Source organism: Sebastes fasciatus, chromosome 1 (assembly GCF_043250625.1).
Source record: "Sebastes fasciatus isolate fSebFas1 chromosome 1, fSebFas1.pri, whole genome shotgun sequence".
NCBI classification, from domain to species: Eukaryota; Metazoa; Chordata; class Actinopteri; order Perciformes; family Sebastidae; genus Sebastes; species Sebastes fasciatus.
The window spans coordinates 29,408,674-29,431,833 of NC_133795.1; the positions used below are offsets into that span (position 1 = coordinate 29,408,674).

Here is a 23,160-nt window from a genome sequence, read left to right on the forward strand (position 1 = left end):
ATTTTACGATTTATTGCGATTTTTGTTAACTTTTTTAGACCATGGGAAAAAGTTGAACCATACACTTCAAGGGACTTTTACTTAGGAAAATATCTAAATTGATAAGTAAAAATGCTTAATTTTGTGTCTGTATGTAGTCAGAGATGTCAAATATATCAGGCATCGTCAGGAATTATATATTCAAATTAGTGGTATTTTCTTTTTAATTTATAAGGGACATGTAATGTTTTATACTTCTGGTGAATATAATCTAATCAATATTATTTCCATATACTGTATGTATGTTGTATATACAGTTCTCTTTGTTAACACCTTATTTTGAAAACCGGACATAGTCCCACATGTATACTTCCCCAGGTCCGTCGCTAGCTCTCTGTAGCTCCCCCCGTCAGCTCTGTTCTCTTTATACATCCACGGTCAGCTCGATTGGGGCCGTTTGAATGCATTAACATAAATGTTAATTTTCTGCTTTCTCGTTTCGGCTGCGGCTTTGTTTTGGTTGAAACAAATATGACTTTGCGTTACTCAGACTACAACAATAAAAGCTGTAACTTCCTTCTACCTCCGCATAGACTCGAACAATAAAAAAAACCTCCAGACTTTCACAAAGGAGACCGGTGTTTGTGTCCCTTGTGAGTGAACAACCAATTTGTTTCCTGTGAAGACAGAAGTTTATTTTGAAAAGACTGGAGCAGAAATTGACAAGGGCGTCCCGTGTTGCTGGACATTTGTAGTACAAACCGTTGTATGAGGATACGTTGCATAATGTTGTATCTGTAACCATTTTGATGATTGATTAATCGTTTAAGCTGTTTTAAAACAAAAACACAAAACATTCCCTGCTTCTCAATTGTGAGGAATTTCAGATTTTCTTTATTTTATATCATTAAACTGACTATCTTTTGGACTGATGGTTGGACAAAACAAGACATTTTGATACGTCACCTCAGACTCTGGGATATGAGCATATTTTTCACGATGTTTTGACATTCCACAGCCTAAATGGTTTTTCAATTAATCGAAAGTTATCAGCAGATACATCTATGATATAATATATTATGGGCGATATTTGCCTAAAAGTCCACCAAAGTTGAACTCAACGCGATTCCGAAGATGCAAATTTGCTTCAGAACCGAAAGGGGATGATTTTTCACCTCTTCACTCGCACAGAATGGAAATCGGGAGGCAAATGTTAATTTTGTGCATGTGTGACCGTGCCTTTAATTCCCCTTTTTTTAAACAATTTCCTCCATGTTCCACAGCATAGAACATTGTGTTGCTAATTTAACAATATTATAGGTCTGTCTAGACCTATAATATTGTTAAATTATAGGTCTCTCTAGATCAATAACAATATAATAAAATAATCATTAGTTGCAGCTCTATTTGGATTATTTCCCAGGTTCCTACTATATTACCTAAGAAGGTACATTATAATACAAACATGTGGCCCACACACTGTGAACATTTCCTTTTAAAAATAATCAAGCTAGAAATCAAGCCACACTATAACAACATAAGTGCATAAGTATATTCAGATGCAGAGTTTGGAGTCCTCTCATGTCAGCGTTTGTTTCAGGGGGAGAGAGGGCGGGACCGACAGCTCGGAGACAGACGATGACAGATCTGCCTCACCACTAATGTGCACTTATCTGCCTATTGGAGAGCTTTGTCACAGCGGTGATTTATGCTTAAAATCCCCCACACACTCCCGCTTCCATCACCACCGACACTCTTCGTTCCAACACCTTCCCCTGTATCCGCCGTGCAGCGCTCTGCACACAGAGACAAAGTCAGGCCTCCGTTATCTCCCCTTTCCACGCAGTCCGGTTTGCAAGGGAAAAACGGTGGATTTATCTCTGGGAAGAATTTGAGAGCATCATCTATTTTCATTCGCTCTGCCTTCCCATCGCTCTCCCGGAGGAAGATTATACTGTATATTTATGAATGATCCTGTTTACTAGTGTACACGGAGCTCTTGTTTTAATGTAACACAGCAGAGGCAAATAGCTGTTGTCAGACTACAAAGATCACTTACTTTCAAGCGCTTAATCTGAACGGCATGAACTGATCTGCTATTTCTGTTTATTGGGCTGTTTGTTTTTGATACTCCTTCTCTTTTTCCCCTTTCCTCTCTCTTTATCTCTCCATCTCTCTCAGTCAACTCAGGCTTAATTAAAGCCATAGCTGTTCTTCTGCTACAATATCATGTCAGGGGGGTATCAACACACCACAAAGCCTTCTCTAGCAGAGCCCAACGAGAGAGAGAGGGAGGGGGAGATTGGGCCAAAGATCCAGTTTCAGCCACCCTACACCTCCACTCTCCTCTTCCTCTCTTGGCCCGGCGCGTCCCTCACAGAGCCCAAACAGTTCTGGTCCCCCGGACCCAGATCAACCCTCCCTCCCATCCCACCCTGCCATCTCATCTCTCTCTAAAACAGCCAGGCTGCATTATTTATCTGTCACTATGTTACTGTTCGGAAATCATGAAAGGGGCTGTGGGGATGGGGATGCTAAACCGCCGTGTTCTCGGTTTCTGTTCGGTGAATGAATGGGGTGGGAGAGAGAGATTGGGAGGCGGCGAGAGGGGGGAAAAAATAATGTCAAAGTCACTCTTTCTAGGAAATAAAATCCAGCTACTATCTCTTCAGCCCTGGCCACAGCTAAGTGAGAAGAAATGATGCTGCTCTGTGACAAAAAAAATGCTTCTTATTTATCATTACAGGAGGGGGAATATGGAGGGAATGGGGAGAATAATTAAAGCTTCAGTAGGCAGAACGTTTCTGGCATCATTGGGAAAAAAAATCCATAATAACCTTTCAGCATATTGTAATTCAAGTGTTCCGAGTGATTACTAGACTTCTGCACCTCCTCATGGCTCTGTTATCAGGCTTTATAAAATCTAGTGATTGGCCAATCATAGGTCATTTCAAAGAGAGCGTTCTTATTGGCTGTGCTCTGGCTGGTGGGCGATGCTTGGTATTTCCTCAACTGATCTCAACATGGCTGGTCATTTTACAGCTAAACAGTACACTACAAGATGTTTCTGAAAACATTTGAGGAGAGAAATAGGCATTACAGTAACAGTCTATTGATTAATATTTGATCAGCGCTGCCTAGTTTCAATGGTTGATCAGAGCTCCCGAGTGATTGACAGCTGCTCAGGGACAGCAAGGCTCCAGCTCGGCTCTGATTGGTTGTTTTCCTCCGGTCTGTGAAATCTTGACGATGCCATTAGGAGCAACGGAGGACACAGAGCAATTTTATAAAAGTTTAAATTGATCCTTTTATAAAAATAACTTTTTTTAATCATATGATCCCATACTATACCCACTGCAGCTTTAAAGCGAATAACAACTGCCCAAAGTCCAAAGATGCAGATGGCCCCGTTCACCCCAGATGCTGAGTTGATTACTAACTAACCTCCCATTGACTAAAACCAGCCTTTCTAATTGCTTATATTCCCCCTTCTTTTCTTTTATGTTTCCTTCCCTTCTCCTCCCTCGTGTATCCTGTTCCCAGCGCTCGTCTCACTTGTCAGTCAAGGTCAGGAGGTCATCCTCATCTGATCGCGTGTCAGAGCAGATTAGAATCAGAGCTTTTGTGCCACGTCATATTTCATTATTCGTTTGACTCATCTGGCGGGTCAGAGGGGTCAGCGTGATTTGATTGGATGACAGAAATGATATAATTTGTGTTTAACCCTAGGCTGTATGAGGCTCTGAGTGGCGTACTAATGCATTTTGCAAAGACGGGGCAGGCCCTCTCCGCGAGCGACTAATTTGAAGTGGCACACCGCGGAGTTGAAGGAGAGCCAGAGCTATTGCACAACATGCTGAGGTTATAAGGGAGGCTTTATCAAATAATAAACACAACCTCCCTTGTACCTCTTGTTTCTGTCTGTCTCTCGCACGCTTTCTTTTTTACTCTGACGCGAGTGCCCAGACGTTCGCTGCCTCCTGCGTCTAATATGTTTCTTTTTCCCTCCTTTTTTTTCTCTCTCTTTATCAATGTGAATCACTGAAAATGTGTCACTGACCCTCTTCTCTCTTGTTTTTCTCTGTTTCTTCCTCACTGTCTAATAACACTTGATTTTGGCGAGAGAGGAGCTGTCAGCAACAACAACCACATCATTATTGCTGAACACTCAACTGGAACACAAACAACATTTAAATAGCTCCCAAATGACTTTCCTGTAGAATAGAATAGATATGTAACAGTGGCAAAAAAACAATCTGAAGACGAATAACAACAGGTTTTATTGTTGGATATATATAAACATATATATGTATATTATCCTCTTCTGCTTTGCATCGTGTGCACGCGGGAAGAGTTCAGGACCTTGCGGTAGTAATGATATGCAGATGCTGCACGGTGTCGGTGAAAACTTAACTGTGATCTCCACTAATGCGGTCAGAAAACAAGCCGTGAGTGCACACGATCGCTCAGGTTTCCCAATAGTCATCTGGAGTGATTGTGATGCCGATGTTGATACTGCTGTGGGTGGCGGGAGGAGGAGGAGGAGGAGGGTGGATGGAGTAGAAAACGGAGAGGAAGGGGGGAGGGGAAAGATATGAATCCAACATTTCAAATGAGGACCATAATCAAACTTATTGCCTGACAGGGTGAATCTAGCATTACAACGTTACATCGGCAGACATACAGTATTATTTCCAGAGTCCCCCTCTGTCTCTTCCTGTTCGGAGCAGCCATGTCTCGCGGAGAGGGAAGCCTTTTTTCACTTCGCTCACTGGCACACTGCTGTCTGTTCTGCTACAGCCCAGTTACGAGCGCACAGAAGTCGCCCGGAGACTCGACGAGGCCAACAAAACAGCAGCCAGTCAACTGTTTTTTTAATTTTGAATGACTCTTCAGTTATCTGCTTTTTTCTACGCTCACTGTCAAAATCATTATTAGCATGTGGACAATGGCGCTGCTGTGTCTGAATGACAAAACTAATTATTGTTATAAGAGCAAGTAAATGGACAAAAAAACAGCACAATAAAAGGGTTGGTGGATCAGTACCGACTGACTCTAACAATGTTGGGAATAACAAAGGGAGCGCTGATGGCGCAGTCATCCAAACAAACGTGCATTATTCTGAGAATTGTTAGGATCCTGTCACCCACAAATAACTCTGCCATACACCAGGAGGAGGGGGGGGGGGGGTGTAAAGTGCATGTGGCTGGTGAGAGTGTGCGTGTGTGTGTGCGTGTGTGTGTGTCATTTAATCTGTGTGACAAATGTGAGGCTGCGTGCGGAGAGTGTAATAGCTCTTGAATGCTTTTGTGAACATTTTCTAGGTATCTGTGATTTTTCTTAAAACAAAAACGTACTGTCAGAGACTGTGTGTGTGCGTGAGTGTGAGTGCGTGTGTGTGTGTGTGTGTGTGTGTGTGTGTGTGTGTGTGTGAGTGTGTGCGTTCTTAAGTGTCTCCCCTCCCTGGTTCAGAGTCAATGAGGCTGTGTATCGGAGGCTGGCACAGCTGGTGGGAGCAGGAGACTAACATCTGGACCCTCGCACTCTCGGTGCCATTGTTAATAAGAGGCTGGTGGGGAGTGGAGGGGAGTGGAGGAGACAGCTCTCCAGCGTCAATGAACCTCCCTGTCTGTCTCTCACTGGAGCTCGGCACTGCGAACTCACACTCGATGCTTCACAGAAGTGTCCACAGAAGAACCTCCGGCATCGCAGCATACATCCACCACTAAGATGTCAGAGTTAAACTCAAACAGGGACAGTTTAACAGGCCTGTAGATTTTAGCCAGTAGCCAGGCTAGCGGTGTGCCTCTATAGGGATGGCAATGTCGGTCGGTTGGTCCACCACTTTAAGTCCTGACTGAAATAAAACTATTGGATGGATTGCAATGGAGTTTGATTCAGACATTCATTTCGCCCTCGGGATGAATTAATAACTTTTTTAAATTGCAGGGTACTCTGGTTTATGACCAACTACCTTTACGTTCCCATAAGTCTCTTCTGTCGTTTGTGAACAGTTCCAATTAGCAAATGTTAACATGCTAAGTAACAGTGAGAAACACTCTAAACATTATACCTGTTGCTAAGCTAAGCTAAGCTAATTAGCATGTTAGCATTGTCTTTGTGAGCATGTTAGCATGCTGACGTTAGCAGCCTCACAGATATAAACTCTTAAGTCCACCTGCACACCGGCAGCGTTTTTTTTGTGCAATTAATTTGCATGTCAGTATATTTTTTATCAATATCAGTATCAATTTTTCGGAGCTTTTCACTGCGAATAAAAGCTACCACTCAAGGTGGAACGGGTTGAGAGGCGCCTATATTTAATGTAACAATGTAAATGTAAATCAGCTTTTATTGTCACACAGTACACTGTACACAGCACAGTGCACAGTAAAATGTACTCTCTGCATTTAACCCATAGTAGTAGGAGCAGTGGGCAGCTACTGTATAGCAACCGGGGAGCAGTTTGGGGGTCCAGAGCCTTGCTCAAGGGCATCTCGGCAGTGCCCAGGAGGTGAACTGGCATCTCTCCAGCTACCAATCTACGGTCTCTACTTGCTCCGTTTGGTGAAGTGAACCGGCGACCCTCCGGTTCCCAAGCCAAGTCCAACAAACAACACAGAGGTTCCGTAGTACGAACCAGGACGGCAAACTTTATCACTACTTTCAACCTTGACAGAGGCAGCGCAGACCAGATCCACTTCTTCCGTTCTTCCCTTTCACAATAAAAGCCCTGGACATAAAATATTCTCAGGCGAGTATTTCGCATTTTCATGTTTTTTATTCGTCACGACCCCCTGGTGTGTAAAGGCCTTTACTCTTGTTAATTCAACTGCAAAACAGCAGCTCGTAGGCGTCAATTACATCAGGACAATGAAGGCACAAAAAAGTGCACTGAATTCATTCGCAAGCAATTTCCGGTGATCGTTTGCGTTTTCTGGTTCTGTATTGTCTTACATGGTTAACTCCACCTGTGTTGCACTACTAGACAAAACTACAAAAATATATAAATATAATGTAAAAACATGAAAGCTGCAGGCTTTGTACCAATATATTTGCTGTGTGCTGCTTAACCAGTTTAATACGAAACATTATATTACCTCCTTTAAACTTTAAACCCTCAGCAGAGGAAATAAGCCAACATGGATCGATGTCAGCTTAGAGCTTTTTTTCATACCTTGAAGATACTGCATCAATAATTAACCAAGTATTTTTGCTAATGAATCTTGGTTCAATGGAACATTTTCCTCTCTAATAACCTATATCTTTTTGTTTTTTCCACAGCCATGAGGCGAAACCAGTTCAAGGCAAACTTTGTACGTCTTTAAAAGAGATCAGAAAATCTCTGTGGTTCTGAAAAGGCTAAACTGACACTGGCCATTGCAAGTCTTTTATAATACTCTGGCATGTGATGTAGCACAAGAGAGAGTGTTTGGCCTGTCATCATTCTCTCCAGCGGGTTGAAAGGCCTACACAAACACATTAAGGTTGCCATTAGTTTCATCTGATCACCTGGGGCAACAGGAGGACGGACAGCTTGGCGGAGCGAGGGCCTTGCACAAATATACAGCTGTGCATTTATGTGTGGTGCCATGTCGGATGGGTATTTCAAACAGAGGGCTTTTAAACGGGGCAGGAGTGAGTGAGGTGGTGGTGGTGGTGTGCGGGAGGGGGGGGGGGGGGGTTTGACTGTAAAAAAGGCCACGGGGAGAGAGCTTTCCATCTTTCTGCTGCCGCGACAAATATGCCTGCAGATCTTTTTGCATTGTCTCGGCTCCCTGCTTCGTCAGCGAACGGCTATAGAAATATTTTGGCAGGCTGCTCTTTGTTTTCATTTTCACAAAAGATGTAGTGAGAGAGAGAGAGAGGGAGAGAAAAAAGAGAGAGAGGGGGGGGGGGGGCAGGTGGGAGAGGTGCTCGGTGGGAAAGGTAAAGGGATGTTGTTGGAGGTTTGGGGTGGCATTTGAGAAAAGGAGGATAAGGGGATGAGTGGGTTGTAGGGAGGTGGAAGTATGGGCAGAAAAGGGAGAAAGAAAGGCAGAGGGGGGGGATAAAAAGGGTGAGTATAGGGGAGAGAGGGGAAAGGTGAGAAAAAAAGGCGGAAGAGCTGGTGTAAATGAGGCAAATCAGGTGAGGTGGCATAAAAGGGAGAACAGACAAGGGATTGGGGAGATTTGGGTGACGAGTAGCGGGTGAGGCACAAAGTGGGAGAATCATTTGGGAGCGTATGGGAGGGAGGAGCCTGCCACTCTGGTCCCCAGCTCCAATCTAAACAGCGGGAGGAAGCTGTAAATCAGACTAATGCGGCCGAGCTGTAATTCAGACCAGCAGGGCCGGGGCGCTGGTGCGGGGACCCCGAACGGCGGGAGTTTACAAACCGCCGCCGCGAGGCTTTAATCAGCGCAACGATCCGAAGATACCGTCTCCCCCAATCAGCAGGCTTCCTGTCAGTCACACACGGCTGAACCTGACCAATCAGGCTCCGCCGAGGTTCCAGACGGGCCGGCTGGGCTTTGGGCCGCTGCCAAACAAGAGAATTACTCATCGAAACTGGAAAGGTGGAATGGGCCTTTAATTCAGAGCATAGAGGGACGAGGTGATAGATTTGTCAAAGGTTGGACATAAAAGACTCCGGGATCGTGTTCTACAATGGCTTATCAGAAACATATGGGGGAAAGATGAGAGAGAGACATCGTCTCTGTTCACCACTAAATCTCTCATTAAAACATTTAAGAATAACAAAAATAACACCTCATTGTAAGTTCAGTCTGTCAGTGTGTTTTCTAAACTTAATCATAATCACATCTGTTTGCTGCCATATAAAAAAAACAACCTTTCGGTCGCTCTCCAATCTGTCTCTGCTTCTCCGCGTCTCACAGATCTGCTGTTGGCACTCAAACGCCTCCCTAATTACAATTACAACACCTAAGGGGCCCGGCACAATCCCTGCCAGCGATGACTTACAATAAAATAAGCGAGACGAGAAAATAGCATCAAACTTAACATTAAAAAAACATCATTTGAACTCCCAACATGCAAAACAGGCAGACAAAACTTTCAAATCACTCGTTACCAGAGAGAAGCCGCCTTTTCATACCTGCATTTTTACTCAAAGAGGAAGGAGGGCAATGCATTAACTTTAAAAGTGAGTGGAAAATGCAAATGCGGTCCACTTCATCATCAGGCATTCAAACGGACCCTTTCAACTCGGCAATCCATAATATTTCAGCTTTGATGCTCGGGAAATGGCCACAGCGCGCTGGTAACGCGGAGCTGGATTCTGGTAGTGGTGGTAGTGGGACTACTAGTGTGACTGGCTGGGCTACACACACACACACTGTGCATGTTAAAACCACATGCAGCGTCTTGGCAGCAAAGACGCTACAGCGGCAGCCAATCAATAAAACCTTGTTACGCTAATTGCAAGATCATAATCTCTGTTCCTACTTCTGCTGAATATCCAAACAGTCACTCCATTAGCCGAATTATTCCCCTGTGCAGTTTCTCCATCTCCCTCCCACCCCACCACCACCACCTCCAACCACTCTTCCATTTCCTCCCCGTGTTCTTTTTTTTTTTTCTGTGACATATTTCTATCAAACAGCAGTTCTGCTAAATGAATTCATAAGTCAGGGAGAAAGACATCAAAGCAAGGCATTGTCAAGGTAAAGTGCTGATGAACTATACTGTTTCTTTCACTTTGCTGCGGAGCTATGAGAAGGCATCTCCACAGTGCATTATCTTTGATCGCTCCGTACTGTTCTGTTTAAGAGAAATCCCACTTCAGGTGAAGGTCTACTAAAGACCTTTATAATAATAAAAAAAGACTCTACTCGGTGCTCTTTCCGCTGTGGAGATTCCGCGTGTCTTTTTGTGCTCGAGGGTCAGATCAAACCTCTGCGACGACACCGGAGCTTCTCGTCGTTTTCCTACATTGTTGCCACGACAATGGTCAGTGGCCACAGGGGCAGACAAAGAGCTTGTTGATGCCAAGACCAGGGTCCGTGACCTTGTCATTGAATCACTAACACTTTGTCACTCCGCTGCGGGGGGGTAGAGAGAGAGAGAGAAAAAGAGAGAGAGAGGGAGAGACTGGAAGAACCACTAAGCAGGGTCAGACTACGATGCTCATGGGAACATCGATATGACAATGGCACTGACCCCGTTTCCTTGTGACTCATCACGAGAACATACCCATCTAAGCATCTCGCTGTATGATGCAGTTGGCCACTCAACAGAGCCACGCTTCTGTCTGTCCTATATGAATGCACCTTATGTAAAAAGAAATATATATTTATATAGGTGAGCCAGATTAAATAGAGCGATTACATGCAGAGAAAATGAAGTGAGAGACAGCAGAGCACTGAGAGACACACTTTCACAGTTTGGAGGCGGAACCGCTGACCCAAATGCATTTAAATGCAACGGAGGGGGTAAGAGAGGAAAAAGAGAAACGGAGTGAGAGAACGAGCAGAGAAGAGGGGGAGTCGGAGAAAGAGAGATAGCGTAAGTAAAGTGAGATAATAAAGCAGCGAGAACAGAAAATGTGAGCTTTAGGCACTGTGATTTGTTTTTTATTCGAGATGGAATACATTGAGGATAACACGGCTACTGTATGTACTGTACAACACGTTTATTCAGGAATAAAACTAGTTAATAAAAAATTATCCCCGCAGCTGTTACTTTCGCCAAGTCCATTTCTTATCACGGCACAAACAACAGATGCATAAACACATTTAGAGTCAAACAATGAAACACACTTACTCACATAGAATATAAACTATATACTGTTTTTTGCAGATAGCATAGAAGAAATCAATGCACTTTACCAATTTGTGTTAATAGAAATGATGCAACGCATACACTAATAGATATCAATCAAACTGTGCAGCTGTTTTCCAAATCTATACTGATTCTGAGCAGGTTTTGAATCTAGAGCTTCAACTATTAATCGATTAGTTGTCAACTATTAAATTAATCACCAACTATTTTGATAATCGATTAATCGGCTTGAGTAATCTTTTCTTTTTTAAAAGTCAAAATTCTCTGATCCCAGCTTCTTAAATATGAATATTTTCTGGTTTCTTTACTCCTCTATGACTGAATATCTTTGAGTTGTGGACAAAACAAGACATTTGAGGACGTCATTTTGGGCTTTTTGGAAAACACTGATCGACATTTTTGACCATTTTCTTACAATTTATAGACCAAACAACTAATCAATTAATCAAAAAATAATCGATAATGAAAATAATCATTAGCTGCAGCCCTACTTGAGTATGCACGTTCTCATTGGAATAGTGACAAAACACTGTATATTCAAAAACAGTCGACATACATACTAAAACCAAAAAAAGTTTGTTTATGAGTGTGCTGTTGATGCACAGTATTCTCCCACAATGCAATGCACAAAGGAATCCGAGAAGCTGCTCACAGCTGGATAAAAATGTCAAACTAATAGTGGTTGGTACAGCTCCACAAACATCTCAGAAAACAAAAAATTGCTAAATATTTTGGAAAAACATTTTGCTGCCTCTTTGTTCAGTTGAAATCAAAGTTTGATTGACGTCTGACAGCACAAGTCGTGTAAAAAATGTCCTTCCTGTTTAAAATGGTATTTTTTTTTCAGTAAAAATGTCATTTTAATTAATTGTGATCTAACTGAAAAATGAGCAATGATTAGTATATAGTGTATGTTACACTGTATATAATTAGGACACAGCTAAGGAGGTGCAGATGAGTGATTTTTCCCCGTTTCTTCCATCTCTATGTTTTGTTGTCAGAGCGTGTGTCCACCCCTAAGGCCATCCCTGATTCAAGCTGTCAGAGGGAAGGAGAGGCTAAACTTGGTGAAGCGGAGAATAGAGCAAGGCACATGTCAAATATGAGGGGATCTCGAGTAAACAAAGTATAACACAGAGCAAAGCAAAATCGCCTCTCATCCCATCACCGTGTTTCACGCCATTTCCCCCTCACTCTCTGTCTCTTTCTCTCACTCTTTGTTTCCTCGATCCCCACCTTTCTCTCTCTCTGTCTATCTTCCATGCCACATTTGCGATGTTTTATCTGTCCCTCAGTAATTCAGCAAAAAAAAAAAAACTTTGTGCACATCAGCAGCAGCATGACTTGTAATCGGTCAATCAGCACTGCAGTAAAAGTACACGCGCTGAATCGAAATGGGCGATAAAAGCAGTGGTTCTTCAGATTATTTAGACAGCCAAGTACCAGCATGAGAAATCTGTCAGATAACAGCTCTATCCTTCTGAAAATCGCTTTGTAACAGACATATTTGTTGTCAGAGTTATCTAAATAAACTTAGGGAAGCATGTACAAGAAGCAGCATAAGCAGCTCTCATTCTGGGCCTTGAGCCACACTTTGACGAACCAGAGCATTAAGAAATTAAGCAAAGCAGCAAATGCAACAGAAACACAGAACTACTGTAGCCTATGGGTCGACTCTAATAATTGCAATTGACAGGGACAAATTCCCTGCTCCCCCGTGTATGTCAGATGGGCTTATTCCCAAACTCCACAAATCCCCCTGTCCAAACACAACCATATGGTCTCCCAGTTGTTCACGACCAGCTGTGCTACAGTGTATCTGGCGTGGTTGCCATGTTCCGCGAGAGGAGCGCTGACTCCCCCCTCTATTCTAACTTAATAAATCCTTTGCAATGAGGCCAGAACTCACTCAGACTGAAGCAGCGTTTTTCTGCTCGGCTTTTACCAAAGTGAAAATTGTGTGCACAGGGGATGATTGCATAATTAGAATAAAGTGAATCCGAATTTTATGACGGCAGAGTTGGCTTAACGGTTGACACAGAGAGAGAAGGTCCCAGCACTTTCTGTTTGGGATTGTTGCTGGTTTAGGTTCTCTGGTTTCCTCCTACTGTAGTTAGCAGAAATGTAGTTATGACTGTCTGAAGTAGACCGTGATGGACTAGCAACCTGTCCAGTGTGTTTCAATCATAGACTGTGTAATTATAAAGATGGAAGACGCGCCTCCACTTCCACCCACTACGCAAAAGTGAAGCCAAAATATCCCGGATAAGGGAGTTGCCCTCTTGGGATTTTGACATAATTTGGAGCCAGAGTCTGCGCAGTAGTGATCGGGGGGGCTAGAGCCGCGGTATCGAGGTCACCCGTTCAAACCAATCGCGAGCCGAGCGCGGCCTCAGCTTGTCAGTGAGAAAGAATCACAGCTGTCAATCATGACGTCTCACCACCATTTTATAGCATCAAATAACTAATAAAACTAAACTTACCAGAAAACACTTGACCATACATCAGTGTGATTATAACTACTGAAAATGACAGTAACCATCTTTGAAATAATGTATTTGATGTGTATTTTGACTTTTTAGTTTGGCCCATCCGCTAACATAGAGTGGGCGGGATTTATGACCTATACTGCAGCCAGCCACCAGGGGGCGATCCAGATGTTTTGGCTTCATGTTTGGGGAGCTGTCCTGTCATCAATCTTTATATAGGCCTAAATATTATGATTTCAATGGCTCCTACCCAATGCATGCTGGGATAGATTCCAGCTTCAGTGTATAATAGACCACAAATATTTTATTTTTTATAGAAAAACCAAGACTACTTTCACATTTTTAAACAACCAAGAAGTGATCTGATCATCTGATATCACTTCAGAATATAGTAAAAAAAGAAAAGAAAAAAATCATAATCAAAACAAGTCTTTTTTTTTACAGCGTGGATGCGCAAATAAATTGAATTTTTTTATCACTATTCTAATGTTTGTTCTGTGTTTATATGCCATATGTTTGGTTTTGATGTTATTTTATTGGGTTGGCTGATAGAGTTGATACTGTTTTACAGTGTTTACTGTATGTAGCGTATGCGCACAAAGGTATTGACAGTATGTACATTTTAATATGGATCAAGAGTAGTTGTTGTTGCCAAGGTAACAACTAATGTGGATCCAAATGAACAATAAACAATAAAACAGGAATCTTTGACAGTCACTTAACAGTATTTATAGACTCCAGGTTCTGGGACTAGGAGAAATGTGTTTCTGTTTATTCCACTAACACTCATATTATTATTTTGTATTATTATTATCCGGGGGGATTATTTCACCCATAGAGTGCAGAATGCATTGAATATTTTGTTCTTCCGTTACATCCGTCAGCATAAAACACGGGGTGAACTAATTGGACTATTTTTTGAGAGCTTTCAGTCCCTTTTGCTTTCAGTTGATGTCATAAAACTCTGCGGTTGTTTCAGTAACAACAATTTGTCATCCGTCCTAACAAGCTTGAACAATGGTGGAGTGAAAATGGCTCGGCAAACAGCTCAGGCAACAATCACCGGGAACGGATGAAATAAGAGGAAAAGAGCAGGTATTCCATTAGAGGCAATTTGAACTCACCTGGTTTGGCGGGAGGAACTCATGGTTGTTTTCATTCATGTACATGTTGTCACCATCAAACTGTGGAGAGAGAGAGAGAGAGAGAGAAATGAGAAAACGGTTAAGCAGAGGGACACATCACAACAGGGACGGAAAACAAGAGATTTCCAGTCAGTCAGCGGAGACACAGAAACGGTGTAACACAGCAGCCTAATGACTGCGAGTCCTCGGCTTATAGCCCTCGATGCTCTGGTGGATGTCAGTAATTACAGTTCATTAGAGACACGTATAATTAGGCCCTGTCAAAGCTCGTGTAACTCACACTCTTCGTCTCAGCTTTGCCGACAGACTGAGATTGTGTGTAAGTGCGCGCACACCTAACTGCTGTGATCCCACGGGTGTCACAGGGGCGACGAAGGCACAACAGAGTGATAATCACAACAGAACTGAGAGCGCACATTACTTGCACTGACGGCCACATAGTTAGTCAGCCAGCAAGTTGGCCAGTCGAATCAAATCAAAGGCGACATTAACATAATCAAACGGCACATGACAGGTAAAGTCAGCCAGGAGTTGACCCAGAAATTGATTTGCTCTGCCGCGCAGTTTGCTACAGGAATTTCCGGGGACCTACTTTCCGTGTACTTTCGGTCAGAGTCAAAGGGTTCAAGAAAAATTCTAGTGAATTGACATTTTTTTTGGAAAGCTGTAGGAGTTTCACGCTCTTCGCTCTGATAGACGTCATACAAATACCAGGCAGAGATGCTGTGTTTCCCGCTAAGCCAATCACCCTAACCAATCAGCAACATGACCGACCGATCGCAAATCAGCACTTTTTAGCAACCGGGCAGCCACCCACAGCTAGTGACCGAGCCACAAGAGAGGTGAGAACAGCCTTTAGCGCTGTTGCACTTTGCCAAAGAAACGAGGACAGGGGCCGCCCCGCTAATCCAGAACTCAGAAAACACCGAGCTCGAGGAGCCTAAAAGGGGGAGGCTTAGGCTGGAGGAAAAGGTGACGGTTTGAGGTTATGGGGATGAGAAAGATGAGGGTGTACCCTTGAGCTAATGGTGAAGGAGTGTGCAGAGATCATGTATAAGTGGGAGTTAGGGAGGATGCTGTAGGAATGGGGGGGTAGAAAGAGAAAGAGAGGAGAAAAAATGAAAAACAGAGACAGAGAGCATGAATGAGAGAGATGGAGAGGAGGAGGGTTTTGTAGCAGCAGTAGTGGCGATAGAGCCTGTGGTTGTTCTGGCTGTAGTGTGATTAACACTGGGGTCACAGCCAGAGGCCGCAGCTTGAAACACACACGCACATAAACATGCACGTACACACACACACACACACACACACACACACGCACACACATACTCCCAGAGGCCTTCCCTGCTTCTCTGTCTGACACTATTTGGCACCAGCCATTTATGAGGAAACAAAACACACCTCAAGACAGCTAGTAGCGGCTGAGATGAATTACCGCCGCTACTGTAAGGTCAAGTAACGGGATGGATATGTGCCTACAGTAACTTACTAAGGGTATTTCTCAAGCTGCGCGCGGGGACCAAAAATGGGCCACAATCTTTTATATAGCCATGTTTCACCTCGTGTGATGAGCCATGTGTTCCAGGGACTAAATCTATTGTGTTATAGTTGTTCAGTTGTTCAATATAAACCCTTTTGTGGGATTTATTTTAAATATTTTCCATTTAAAACACAGTCAGATTCCTCTAGTATAGAGTTTTTTTTGCATTTTTGTTTCTATCTTTATGCAAAACACAGTCAAACCGCCAAACAAACTACGGCACAAAAGCAATTCCTTTGCAACATTATTCAATTCCAAGTCCCAATTTCCATTTCCACGTTATCATTCAGACTCCGATGGAGCCGTTCACATCTCGTGCAATGATTTCTATCTGATAGTGCTATTAGTTTGCTCGAGGAATAATCATTGTATTCTGCAAATGAAACCACTTTCTTTATTGCTCCTGGAAAACGATTTTACATGCTATCCTAATCACATTGTGCTAGAAGTGACGGTATATCTTGGAATAGGTTATTTTCACACCTGCAAACCAGATGTCTATGAGCGAAACAGAGTAAGGAGAAAACAATTATACAGAATGTCAAAGAGCGAACCAAAAGTCTGTGGCAGCACAATGTGAAGGAGTCACTGAGGGCAGAGTTGTTAGAATAACAAACAATATTGAGGGGAAAGGTAAAAATAATTATTTCCTGCCTCCGGTCAGTTAAGCGAAGTTGTACTACAGTAGCCTGCAGATATACAGGAGGAAACCATGGCTAACAAATCTCTGCATGAAAAAAACAACCCCTCTAAAGCTCAAAAATAATGTTAGCCTATCTCTTTTGTTTAATGTGTGCACAAAAAGAAATGTAAAAACAAAAAGTTGTAGTTTGTGTCTTGTATTTTTCATGTGTTAAAAGTCTTCTTGTTATTTAACACTACTCGCACACTAAATGGCGTATATGAATGATACGATAATCACAAGTCATTTTGCATGCAATAAGAATGCCGTTCTTGCTTTTGGCATGTCATGTCTACGCAATGTAGTCTGTATTGACTGCGATGTAAACGCAGAACTAGTGACGTAGAATAATAAGAGAGAAAGATAGCATAGTGTTGTTGAGTTATTTTCAACTTACGTGTTTTTTAGTGACGTTTGTAATGTGTTTTCTGAACTTCTGTTATGTTGTTAACATACGTATTTCACTTCGTTTACGTCCTTATTTTAAGCCCAAACCTAAACCTGACTGTGAACGTTACCGTAGTTTTGTTGCGTGGTGTAAAAATGACATGCAAAAGAGGCATACGGATGACAAGAAAAGGCTAAAATGCATTCTCATGATACGCAGAATGTCCTTGTAATGTTATGCTATTTCTACGCCTTCCCGTGAGATAGGTTTGTATTTTGTCATGTTTCTGTACGGACTAAGAGTAGTTGACGTATGTGCATCAACTAATGGGGATCCTAATAAATATAAATACCAACATTTCGACATTGCTAATGGGCTTTTTCGACAGAAAAAAAGTTGAATAATGGTTTTAAAATGTGTTTCTTTTGTGTTATAAAAGTCACGCTGTCACCTGAAAGGTAACCATATCCCAGCATCCTCCCAGCTGAAGTGTCCTTGAGCAACACCCTGAACGCCTACCTTTGTGTGTGACTAACTGTGGTCCTTGCTCCGATTTAACATGTTGAACACAAAGAGGATGACAAAAGTGCTGAAATGTTGGGAAATGAATGCTGCACGAACAGTATAGAGATGCATGATAACAAAATGTGTACAATTCTTTAACGAGGCAAATAAACTACACTAAGACCAAATTAACAATGCATGGGGGCTTTACAACAACGGTCTGGGGAAAGCTGTTCTCTCTGCCAGGTGGCCGTTGTTGTCTGCAGAAATCAGAAAATGTGTGCATATATAAAATCGGATTCATATTATGTAGATCTTTTATTCCAGAAGTCACAACGTGCTCGGCGTGAACATACGAGCAGTTGACATGAGAGAAAAAAGGGAGGTTTGTAAGGGAAGGGCGAGCTCGTCGCGTCTCTCTCTCTCTCTCTCTCTCTCTCTCTGTTTGCTTTCCTGAGGCTTTGAGGTCATTAATCATAGCGGTCAAATCTACAGCAAAACAATTGAGCAAAGGAAAACACAGACTGAGAGAGAAAGAGAGAGAGGGAGGAGAGGGTGAAGGTGAGAGAGAGGTGGAGAGCTACAGTGAGATGGAGGAGAGGGGAGTCGTGTCGAAGGAGAGAAATTTTTGAGATAGATTGAGGCTCGAGAAGGAAAAGGGACAAGTACGGCCTGTACGACTGACGCACTTGACACCAGACTCCTGTTTGCATAGCAGAAATGCAAATACATGAGAGGGAGAGAGAATGGGAGGGAGAAAATAAAGTGGGAGAGGTGCTATAAATAGCGTTGTGTTTGCGTAAAGCCAAACCAATGTCAGTTTGATGCAGGAAGTGCACCACAGTCATAGAGGTTATAAAACAACTGTTGACTGGAACACAGCATATCAGAAATGGAGCTTCACCAGAGCCTTCAGACAAGGACACACATCTCAAAACGTACTATTTCATACCATCCATCAAAGATTAAGTTTCCCTTACAAGAATTATATCATAGAACTTTCTAAAAAATGGGAAAAAATAATAAGAAATATTTTTTAACGTAAGTGTTTTTAATCCTGTGTCATGCTCCAATTCAAGTCTAGTTTGTGTTTCATGCTGTATATCTGTGTTTTTGGTTTAGTGTCGGTTACTTTTGCAAGTATCATGCAGCTTTCTGTAATTTTACAAATAGGGTTGTGCCGAACCATTGTTCTCTTTTTCCCAAATTAACAATCTGTATAACTTCCCGATGTGGAACTCATTCGGATAAGCAATGCATTATCATGCATCATATATGCTGTGAAAATGTTCCCTCTACACCTTTTCACATGATTCCCTGCAAGCGCTTCAGCAATCACTGTCATCAGTCTGGGTCAGGCCACCTGTGTCTAGTTAGACGTTGGTGGAGCCATCCATTAGTTGATTTATTTCTAAGTAAATCAATAAGATATGAAATTAAATAAGTTTTCCTTAACCAGGTTTATGTGCTTGTTGGTGCAGTGTGTATTAACATTGGTGATGTTTTTCTAATTGTTGATTTCGTGGCTAGTTAAGGGTGGGGGAGCATAACATTCATCCTAGAGGGGAGGACTTAATAGTTGCTCACCTTTAAATATTGTTTGCCATGTTCCTGTTAGGATCAGGTTTCAGTGGGAATTTCACTTGTTGGTTTACCTAACCCGAGTGCAGTGGTTCAGTCCAATTAGGGTGGGGCCATGAAGGTCATATAAAGCCACCCAGGCATTGACTGTAGGAGAGTTGTTGTTGGTAGCTTGTTGGCAGGCTGTGTCACTTCAGTTATTTTTCCTGACTTTTGCTCTTCTCCTGTTTCATTGTGATTTTTGGTTAACAAAAATACCATCTATTTTGCACAGACTTTTGTCTCCTACAAAATTAGGTTCCCATACAACTAAACTGCAATTCAACTCAATTACGTTTCGTGGGAAATGTATTCTCTCCCAGATTACAGTTGCAGTTTTAAACAGCGGTTAATATTGTAAATTGAAACCAAACAAAACAAAAAAGGCAACAAAACTACTTGGCCAGGTTTTGTAAAAAAATCATTGTTTGCCTTAAAATGACCACATTTCTTACGTTATTAAGGTTTCACATGGGACACAAAGAGTGGTCTGCTGCATGGCAAAGTCTGTGTTTCTCTGACCCATCCACCACCCAAATCTACTCCTTACGTCTGCGGACTATCGTAAAAAATGTATTTGTGATACGTCAAAAAAAACGTAATCCACAACAAAATGTTTCCTTTGAAACACAATTCACAATGCAGTTTTGTTATATGGGAACGTAATTTTACGCGACACTAAAATCCCCTAGTTATGTAGAATTACTATCAGTAGGCTAATGCTACACTGTGGAACTAAAAATGTACCTGCCTGCTGTGCCTGAATTATTTGTAACATTTAAAGCAAAACTAGCGAATTTTATAATAACAATGACAAATGAACTGAACTTAATGTGGATCAGTTACGTTTTGCCAATACATGATCCACTTACTGAGGTCCGTAACTTGGCGGTGCAGCCCTATTTACAAAAAAAATAAGCTTTTTTTAGATACATTTTGTATCCATTCTTTATTCCTGCTATAGTACGGCGGTTACTTGGCATTCTGTGCTACAGCGTTGCTAACCTGCATTGATCTACACGAGAAGCTTTTCTCATAAGGTCGCTGTGCGCCAAGCTGTGCTTTTACTGTACGTACTGAATACCAAATCACACAAGCGGTAACTGCGGCCAAGGGATGTTTTAGATTTTAAGAAAGATGAGGCTGGAGAGACGGAGAGAGGAGAGGACTTAACCCTCCTTCATGGTTACAGTGTGTGCCTCCCTAGTTTTTCACCCCGGCGTAACTAATCGCACGTCAGTCAAAGTGCCGATGGAAAGAGGCAGCAGTCAAAATACCTGTGTCAGGACTGTGGTCATTAGAGCATTCAGTGACTCGCTGGCAGGGTGAACGCACACGTGTGAATGCACACACACATACATGCAGACATAACCAGAGTATGGGGGATGGTGTGTTGTAAAGCAGATATGGATTTGCCTCTGTGTGTGTGTGTGTATGTGTGGATATCTCTGCTGCTGGGTGTGTATTTCACCTTTTATGTGTGTGCATGTTTGCATGCTGTATGGACAACTTAGGCTCTCGGGCTCTGAATGTGTGCATGCGTGCCGACGTGTTTGTGTAATGTGTCCTGTCCAATAATACACACATTGATCCCGGCGAGATAAAGATAACAAAGTTAGACCTTCCATAATATTTATTTTCCCATAACAGACCTGCTCAGCCACGCCCAGTCATATAACTCCATGCAGATGAAATATGGTCTTCATTACCTTTTTAAACCTCAACACACAGAAACTGGCGAGGGGAAAAACAGAATTGCCCTTCTTTCTCGACTGAAAGAGCACAAAATGAATTGGAGCAGCTGAGATTTTTTTACATTACCATGACAAATACGGCGAAATGGGGTTGGCGAGGGAGAGAGGAGGGAGAGATAGCGAGAGAGAGAGAGAGGGAGAGAGACACATGACGATAGACGGAAAAGGGCAGATCAGACAGAAAGACCAAATTGTGTGAAAAAAAAAAACACATCAGCTCAATTTGTGCTCGACTGTAAGCTGTGAGCTGAGAGGAGAAATAAAATAAGGGATTTAGCCGGGAATCATGTTAAACCATGCAAGTGAATGAGTCCCCGGAGAAGAGTGTTCCCTCTCTCGCTTATGATGGACTTAATTGCCTCTATCAGTGTTAAGATATAACATTCATCTCAGGTTTATTGCTCTGCTTTATGGTCTTGTCCATCACACTGAGAGGGTTTCAAGAGGCGGGCCACTCCTCAAATGGCACCTTAAAATAATGAGACAGATTACAAAGCAACGAGGGGAAGAGAGAGAGAGAGTGAGAGAAAAAAAAAGCATCATTTATATCTGGAAAATGAGAGCATTTTACAAGCAGATCTGGTATGTGAGCGAGCCGGCGAAGCAGCAGAATGGTTTTGATGGTATGCTGGTTGGATTACTCTTTGGTTTCTGGGTCTTTCAAAATGCATGGTCCGTCGGGCTAAAGGCACACACATCTCCCCCACCTCTGACCCCCGAAAGCTCTGGGTAGGTGTAGGGTTTCAGATGGCCACACAATCGTACCATTGTGCTCCTGTTAACACAATGAAAACAAAGCTAACACATCGCTGGCATTCAACTCTCCCCTACCCACTCCTGCCTAACCTTGACTTCCAACACAACTCAGGTGGAACACAGAAACGGATTATCAAGCGATACGGAAATCTCAACTCAAAAATGAGATATCGAAGCACACTGTTGGTAACGTAATAGTAAATTAAATGGGCTCCGTCTCCAATTAAGAATATTTAAATAAAGAAAACCAAGCTTCTGGAGCGACGCGATGTTGACGTATCGTTTCATTTCTTTAAGATGTGGTTCTGATCTCCTCAAAAACAGGCTGCTTCTCATCACATGAAGGCTCGAGAAGCATGTCTGCATGTTCCATTAAATCTATTAAATCCACTTGCATTATATCATAGTGCTTACCACACAATAGGAGCCTTTCAAGGGCAGTCCCAGAGGAAGCCAACAAAGGGCCCTCTCTTTCAGTCTAGTCAAGTAATTCAGAAAGAGCCAAACACGATTTTTGTGTGTGTGGATCTTCTCCGCCAGACCCACAAGCGGCAATTTCACCAAGTCAAGAAAAAGACTGTCAGAAAAAAAGGAATAGAGTGGAGGGGGAAAAAAGGAGCAGCTAGATACCTGTTTTGTTTTTTTCCACACAAGTGGCTTATTTAAAAAGACACAGGGTCTGGTGGAGAAGTGTCCTTCCCTAAAATAGTGAGTATCTGAGACAGAAAAAGCATAGACCTAGAGATAAATGCCAGGCAGTAATTGAAGAGCAAATGAGGGCTGATTATATTCAATAAATACGCTTATTTGCATATTTGTTACATTCACCACAGAGCTAATGTTTGTCCATCTGTCTAACCTTATAACCACACAAGAACGTCGTTATCAGACGATTCTGAAAGACTCCCGATTTTGCTTAACAACCTTTTTTTTACATTCACTTTTACAATATCTGCACTAAGCATGAAAAGATTGTGGTCAGGGAAAATAAGCTAAGGTAAAGGTGCTAAATTTCAAATTCACAGCAAATTATGATTGAGTGATTGCCTCCACACAGCTCTCAACATGGCGACTGCTGAGCAGGTACCTAGCAGCTAATGGTGCTAATAGCATGAGTGCAAACAACGGCAATAGTCGACGTGGGTCAGGACGGCGTTATCAGCTGTAACCGCCGATGAGCGCAGTGTAGAGTGGGTACAGGTAAGATTAGGCAATTAAAACAACTGGTTAAAATGTTAATTGCAGATCTGTGATGGGATGAAAACTCCAGTCTCTTGCGCAAAATTGGGATGTGTTGGACCCTGAACTTTCCGCATCGCTACATCCACGCACACTACTTCCAGCATTAGCACTGGACATTGGACATACTGTAAATCATGGGGTGCAACATTGTCCAATACGGAGGTGATTCTTAGGGATACCAGGCTGGCCTGTCTGTCTGTTGAGTTTCCTGGATATTTAAAAAAAAAGTAGTAATTAAATTTGGTGAAAAGCGTAGGCATCAGTTAAGGAACTTCATTT

General features: G+C 42.5%; 1 protein-coding gene across 3 annotated transcripts in view; it reads right to left on the reverse strand.

Moving 5' to 3' along the window:
* The window catches only part of tox2 (TOX high mobility group box family member 2), a 114,026-nt gene that overhangs the window by 42,550 nt on the left and 48,316 nt on the right, over positions 1-23,160 (reverse strand). For all 3 annotated transcript variants that reach the window (XM_074641926.1, XM_074641935.1, XM_074641943.1), the window contains exon 3: positions 14,375-14,434. In XM_074641926.1, the coding sequence (XP_074498027.1) occupies positions 14,375-14,434 (60 nt within the window). The remainder of the gene's footprint in view (positions 1-14,374; positions 14,435-23,160) is intronic.